This window comes from Gekko japonicus, unplaced genomic scaffold (genome assembly GCF_001447785.1).
Source record: "Gekko japonicus isolate JY-2015 unplaced genomic scaffold, Gekko_japonicus_V1.1 scaffold6209, whole genome shotgun sequence".
Taxonomy (NCBI): Eukaryota; Metazoa; Chordata; class Lepidosauria; order Squamata; family Gekkonidae; genus Gekko; species Gekko japonicus.
Window position 1 is genome coordinate 3,900 of NW_015167711.1, and position 7,125 is coordinate 11,024.

The 7,125-nt window shown below is 48.3% G+C and overlaps 1 protein-coding gene across 1 annotated transcript in view; it reads right to left on the bottom strand.

Annotated features, from left to right (window-relative positions):
- LOC107112945 (uncharacterized oxidoreductase C24B10.20-like) overlaps positions 1–7,125 on the bottom strand; it is a gene marked incomplete at its 3' end in the record, with an annotated part of 11,889 nt that overhangs the window by 1,186 nt on the left and 3,578 nt on the right. The window contains exons 2-4 of the mRNA XM_015414155.1: positions 4,569–4,620; positions 2,644–2,831; positions 120–278 (exon numbers count right to left, since the gene is read on the bottom strand). Of these exons, the coding sequence (XP_015269641.1) occupies positions 120–278; positions 2,644–2,831; positions 4,569–4,620 (399 nt within the window). The remainder of the gene's footprint in view (positions 1–119; positions 279–2,643; positions 2,832–4,568; positions 4,621–7,125) is intronic.

Genomic DNA, 7,125 nt, shown 5'->3' on the forward strand with positions numbered 1-7,125 from the left:
TGACACACTTCTGGTGATGTCAGGGGGTGTGGCATATGCTAATGAGTGATGCTAATGAGTTCCCCTAGCTCTTTTACTACGAAACGACCCCTGGGGAAACGACAGAAAATGGCACCTACCTTGCTGCAGCGATACGGGATTGCAGGTTTAATGTACGTTAGGGGGACTAACTCGATGGAGCCCAAGGCGGAGGAAATGTTGATAACGGCGGCCCTGCTGCAGCTCAGCCCTTTCTCTGAGCTTCCTTGGGCTGCCCTCCTTAACAGAGGCAGGAAAGCCTGGAAAGGGGGGGGGGACAGAAAGATCACGTGAGTGGCCAGGGGAGGGTCCAGGGCACCCACTCCTGCTGGCATCCGGTTGCTACAATCACAGTTTAACTCAGCATGGCGCCTCGGGGAACGTTCCATACTGAGGCAGAATTACCAATCTCAGAATGTTTCAGTCCAACAATCAGGGCAGATCTTGTAAGCTATGCAGAGTCGGCTCTTCTTCCGGTTCGTGCTTGGATGGGAGACCGCCCAGGAAGCCCAGGGTTGCTACGCAGAGGCAGGCAATGGCAAATGGCCTCTGTTCATCTCTTGCCTTGAAAACCCTACGGGGCTGCTGTACATTGGCTGCAACCTGATAGCACTTTCCACCACCATATGATTCCCAGTCATCCTGAACGCACCATCCATGTTCACCTCTTGCCTTGAAAGTCCTACAGGGTTACCATAAATCAGCAGCGACTTGATGGCCCTCCCCACCAGCCTGTAGCTGGAGAACAAAATTAGAGTTCTGGTAGTGCCTAAAAGGCCAACAAAAATCTCCAGGGTACAAGCTTTCACGGGTCAAAGACCACATTCCCCAAACTTCTTTCAGCTGCTATCAAGTTTGGAATTAATACGAAAACTGAGAAGAAGAAGAAGAATGAGGAAACAAGGTGAAGAAGGACCTAGCTTCCTCATTCTTCTTCCTATCCCCCTAATCCAAATCCTGCATAAAGCACAGGTATTTCCCACTGGAATAAAGTGTCTCAGACTGTACAATCTGGCGCTGTTTATGCTGGGTGCTGCAACGGAAGAATCTAGGAGAGGAAGAGGGGTGGTGTGGCCTGCTGACCCAGGGCCTTGCTGGTAACCTTCTGCAGGGTTCAGACAGCAGCTCTATCATCTCTAATGCTATGCTAATGCCTCCCCATCAGATTAGGTATCCAGGGCTATTTTTGGGCAGGAACGCACAGGAACGGAGTTCCGGCTGGCTCCTGAGTTGGCCACGCCCAGCAGGAATTCATTAGCACAATAGGCCACACCTAACAGCAGAAACTCATTAGGATTGGCTACGTTAGGGGTGTGTGGCCTAACATGCAAAGAAGTTCCTGCTACAAAAGAAGCACAGGGTTTTGACAACAAACAAAGTAAACAGAATAAGAAGCAAAAGGTGGGTGTGGTAACATGGGGGTGTGGCTTAATATGCTAATGGGTTTCTGCTGTTGGGTGTGGCCTATTATGCTAATGAGTTCCTGCTGGGCTTTTTCTACAAAAAAGCCCTGTAGGTATCTATGGAGAGTTCTCCCTTGGGCTCAGGGTCCACGGTGCCAAGGGCACTCTCCGAGGAGGGGCACCTCTCTCTTCCTATTGATTTAGGAAATCAGCATGCCTCCTCTCCGGCTGGAGGCGACAAATTAAACAAAACCAATCAACGCAACGAAAAAACATTTCCATAAAACAAATCACACAACAAAACAAGTCAAGCCAAGAGCCAACCCAAGAGAATAAATAAAGTGAAAGCAAGAAGCCATTAAAGAAAAAAACCATGCCAACAAAAACATGCCAAACCGATTAAAAAGGGCCAGGGCATAAAATCAAACAGAGCCATCTAAGATGACATTAATAAAATGGGGTCTGAGGCCAGGAGCAGACCATAAAACAACTAAAAAGAAGCGCCTTAGTTCAAAGCCTGCCTAACGAGAAAGGTTATGGCCTGAAAGGAAGGCAGGTTTCAGACAAGTCTCAATTGGGAGGTCATTCCAGAGGCAAGGTAAAGGTTCCCTTGCTCGAAAGCCAGTCGAATCCAACTCTAGGGTTGCAGTGCTCATCTCCGTTTCAAAGCCGAAGAGCCAGCGCTGTCCGAAGACATTTCCGTGGTCATGTGGCCGGCATGACTAAACACCAAGGCGCACGGAACGCTGTTACCTTCCCACCGAAGTGGTACCTATTTATCTACTTGCAATTTCTTGATTTCGAACTGCTAGGTTGGCAGGAGCTGGAACTAGAGACGGGAGCTCACTCCCGTCATGCGGCGCACTCGGGTCTCGCATGGCTGAACTACCGACCTTCCACAGCCTGCAGTTCAGCGTCTTAACCACTTGAGCCACCGCAGCTCCTAAAGGCAAGGTGCCACCACCCAAAAAGCCCTGTCTCTGCTCACCACCTTTGAAGGTGAGCAGGTGCAGAGAGCAGAGCTTGAGAGGAAGGTCTTTATTGGCAGGGAGGGCAATACAATAGCTGCACTTGGCTCCTAGGATTCTTTTTCCATGGCATTTGAGACCAGGTAAATAGAAGTCGGAGATGTTCTGCTAGTCCAGCTGGCCAAAGCTTCTCTTTGCATGGACGTACTGCAGTCCATGCCTGTTCTGATCTCCTGTGCCCAACACAGCCATACCTGACTCACTAGCAGTGGCCCAATCACGTTGGTCCTGTATCCATTTATCATGTCTTCCTCATCCACCGCATCCAATGCCACCTCTTTATAAATGCCAGCGTTGTTTATTAGCAGATTCAGCCCCGACCCCTTCAGGTGGTTCTCCACACATGCTGCAGCATCCTTAATGCTTGCGGAACTCGTAGCATCTGCAAAGACAGAAGTGGAAGAAATGGGTGACAGTGTGGAAGGGTTTTGGGGTACGGGGAGCAACGGGGACAGTCCTAACCTTGCTTGCTCAAGCCTTCAGCAACAAGAGAATGAAGGTCACAGCTTCAAGGTGCCTTTGGGAGACATCCTTCCTTGAGAGGATCCTGCCCCTAACAAGCTGAGTCAGTCCTGGGCTTGGTCCTGGGCTGGCCAAGATTAGCGTAGGATAACCTTTCAAATCAGTCTGCAAAATTGGTGGTGGAAAGTGCCGTCAAGTTGCAGCTGACTTATGGCAACCTCACAGGGTTTTCAAGGCAGAAGATGAACAGAGGTGGTTGGCCATGGCCTGCCTCTGCATAGCAAACCCTAGACTTCCCTGGTGGTTTCCCGTCCAAGTACTAACCAGGGCCGACCCTGCTTAGCTTCTGAGATCTGACGAGATTGGGCCAGCTAGGTCAGGGCCTGCAAAAGTGACTGGCCCTTAAAAATGCTATTAAACCCAAACGCTCAGATGTTATCCAAGTTAGTCATTACCCTGACCTGGACAGACTGGGCTAGCCCGATCCCATCAGATCACGGAAGCTAAGCAGGGTCAGCCTTGGCTAGTATTTGAATGGGCGACCTCCAAGGAATACCAGGGCCATGATGCAGAGGCAGGCAATGGCAAACCACCTCTGAAACATCTCTTGCCTTAAAGAAACAAGTCTAGCTCACCACCTAGTGGTGCATAATGCTAAAAGAGCTAGAACTTCTGGCTGCCAGACAGTCTTAGGATCTCCTAGCTATACTGCCATGCGATAATTATTATAATTAATTATCAGAAATTTACAATGAGTGGTCTCTAACTTAAGGTGGTAATGGCGGCGGTAGTCGAGGCGGTGAGCGGGGAAAAAAAGGAGATGCGACATCTAGCGGTGAACCAGCGGCGAAGGCGGAGCCCGGAAGGCGTGAGGACACTCGGCGCAGGCGCGGCAGAGCCTGAGGGACGGAGCCAGTGCTGCGCCGATGCGATCAGCACGATGAATGGGCCCACCGACTCCAAAAGCTCTCCCGAGGAGCCTGAAGAGAGCGGAGGGAAGATGCCGACCTGAAGCCGAGAAGCCGAGACGAGCTGAAGACTCGTCAACTGAATCCCACCGGGTGCCGTTAGGTAGTCCCGCCCCTAATACGATATATATATATGTGCCCATAGATAGGGATAATACAAACTATGTAAGCCGCTCAGAGACCCATGGGAGGGGTTCGAGCGGGGTAGAAGTTGAAGGTAAAATAAAATAAATAAATAAATAAAGGCTGTTGCCATCATTTCAGGAGGTAGTTGCTCTCAGGTACACAAAGAAACTGGGTCATCACAACCAGAGGGCCAGAGAACAGTGCAAATTTGACATACTTCATTCCAATCTTGTCCTGCCAACCTCACCCTGACCTCTAGGTCCCACCACTGCAAAACAGGTCCACACACTAGCAGCACCTGAAGGGGGAAGCAAGTGCGGACTGAAGGTGGCTAAAGCTCATAGCTGAATGCCCTTTGTAGGAAGAAACTCCCCTGCAAAATAGCAAAGGCCCCATCTTAGCCGAAACAGAAAAGGCTGACGAAACAGGGCCAAAGGCTTTAGAAATCCCTAGTCTGTTTCAGTCCAGTCTTTGGGGAGCAGAGGAAATGGACGGGAGAGTTTACAACAAAAAGAGTCCTAAGGTCCATGGCACGAAGGATAAAAGAACGAGAAAGGACATACCTAACTTCACCATCACAACGTTTGGGTGTTTGGAAACCAGATTCTTGAGTTCCTGAAAAGACAGAGACAACGGGTAAGAAAGAATAACTGAACGATAAATGACAAGGTAAAATTACATCTTGTTTAGACCAACGTCAGGCTGCTCGTGAAATATGCAAGCTTTTAGGTCACACAGAACTCTTCAGCTAGAAGATTTCACCCCCTCCCTAGTAAGGTCTGTGAAACTAACACCAGCCTGCTAGCAACTATTCATCTGCTTACATTTATCTTATTTGTTTTATTTATTTATTTTTTAAATATGCTCATGTGTGCGTGCGTGTGAGTGTGTGTGCACCTGGAAATTATGGCGGCCACTGGTGACTGACCCCTACTGGGGGGCTGGAGGATATTCAGAGAGGTGGCTGAATGAAGCCTGCCCCCGCCTCCCGACTGCTGGTATTCCAAGGAGCTCTCCCATCCAAGTACTTGCCAGAGTCGACCCTGCTTAGCTTCTGAGATATGACAAGATCGGGCTTGCCTGGGCTATCCAGGACAGGGCTTTATTTATTAAATTTGATTTTAGACTGCCCTCCCCCAGAAGGGCCGGGTTCAGGGGGCTGTAGAATATAATCTCATATGAACATTATTAAAAACACTTAAAACCTAAAAAACACACAGTAGTACCAAGAGATGATGTTAACATTTCCTGGTGGTGTCACTCACTGGCCTCAAGGGAAGGCAGGGGGTGGGAGTGCCAGACAGATGGAAAACGGTCTCTGTCCTCAACCAGTGCCTGGCGGAACATCTCTGCCTTACAGGCCCTGCGGAACAGTATCAGGTCTCACAGGGCACGGATGTTATGTGGCAGAGAGTCCCACTAGGTTGGAGCCAGGGCAGAAAACGCCCTGGTTCTGGTTGAGGACAGCTGGATAGCTCTTGGGCAGGAGACCAGCAGCAGATTTTGACCTGCTGAGTGCAGTGCTCTCCTGGTGGTATACCAGGAGAAGTGGTCCTGAAGAGATGTAGGTCCCAGACCGTTACGGGCCTTAAAGGTCCATACCAGAACCTTGAACTTGATCCTATACTTCACTGGAAGCCAGTGCAGCTGTACGTGGAGTCCCTGTGAGGACCCGCGCAGCCGCATTCTGTACAAGTTGGAGTTCCAGGTCAGCCTCAAGGGTAGGCCCACGTAGAGCAAGTTACAGTAATCCAGTCTGGAGGTAACCGATGCGTGGATTACTGTGGCTAGATTGGGGTGAGACTGCTGGCTGGCCATCCCTCGGGGCCTCAAAATGGTTTGCAACTTTTAAAACCACCGTCTTCATGTTTTCTTCTCCCTGCCTCTATTCCTTCTGGCTCTGCTGTATTCCAGCCCTCGGTCACCAATTTGTAAAGAGAGCCTACACAATTATCCTCTCAACTCTGAAATACTGAAAATGTGAAGAAGAGCATACATTTTTTTTCTCAGACCTCCCTTGGAGACAGAAAAATTATGTTATAGAGCTTTTCTACAGGACTATTAATTTCTTTCAAATCAGGAGTTCTAGATCCAAGTTTTAATGACTTGATTAAGCTTCCACTAAATCCTCTCCCCTCATAAACCTGTTGCCATGGGTAGAAACTTTTTAAATAAGTCTACATCTAAAGTGTACATTCAAATGAAAACATATTTGTACCTTTTGGGATACTGAACTAAAAAAATCAAGATATGGGGGAAGGAAGGCAGCTGAAACAGTCTGTGGAAGAAATCCTCTTTTATTTCCCAGGGAAAAAGGGGGAAATTTGGCTACAGAAGGCAACACATCTGAAAAATTCCTTTGGCTGTTCCCCAACACGTTTTCTTAATTTAATTCTGATGATTGCCAAGTAGAGTTTAAGAAAAAACTGGACTGAGAGCAGTTATTAAAGATATTTTTCTGCTGTCTGAAGCTGGTTCCAGCAGTAGGTTAAAGTGGAATGATTAATATGAAATTTATTTTTCTAATCTCAGCGTTTGCCCCAAAGGCGTGTATTGTATTTGCCTGCAGTTTCAGCCAAAGCCTTCAGCCATTCCAGATGGTCACAGAACTGGTGGAAACTGAGGCCACGATCCTCAATATCTGATTTGAGCACAACAGACCAATTTCATCTCCCTCCGCTTCCTGCTCGATATTATTCCCAATCCAGTGAATTTCTTAAAAAATAACGTTTTTACTGGTGGCCAAAGTATTTGAGCTTCAGTTTCATTATCTGGCCTTCCAGGGAACAGTCAGGGTTGATTTCTTTTAGGATTGACTGATTTGATCTTCTTGCAGTCCAAGGGACTCTCAAGAGTCTTCTCCAGCACCATAGTTCAAAAGAATCTATTCTTCGGCGCTCGGCCTTCCTTATAGTCCAACTCTCGCAGCCATACATGACTACTGGGAATACCATTGCTTTGACCATGCGGACTTTTGTTGGCAGGGTGATGTCTCTACTTTTTGTCATGCTGTTTAGGTTCGCCCCTGATGCTGGGAAAGATTGAAGGTCAAAGAAGACGGGGACGGCAAAGGATGAGATGGTTGGACAGTGTCATCGACGCAACGAACATGAAATTGAG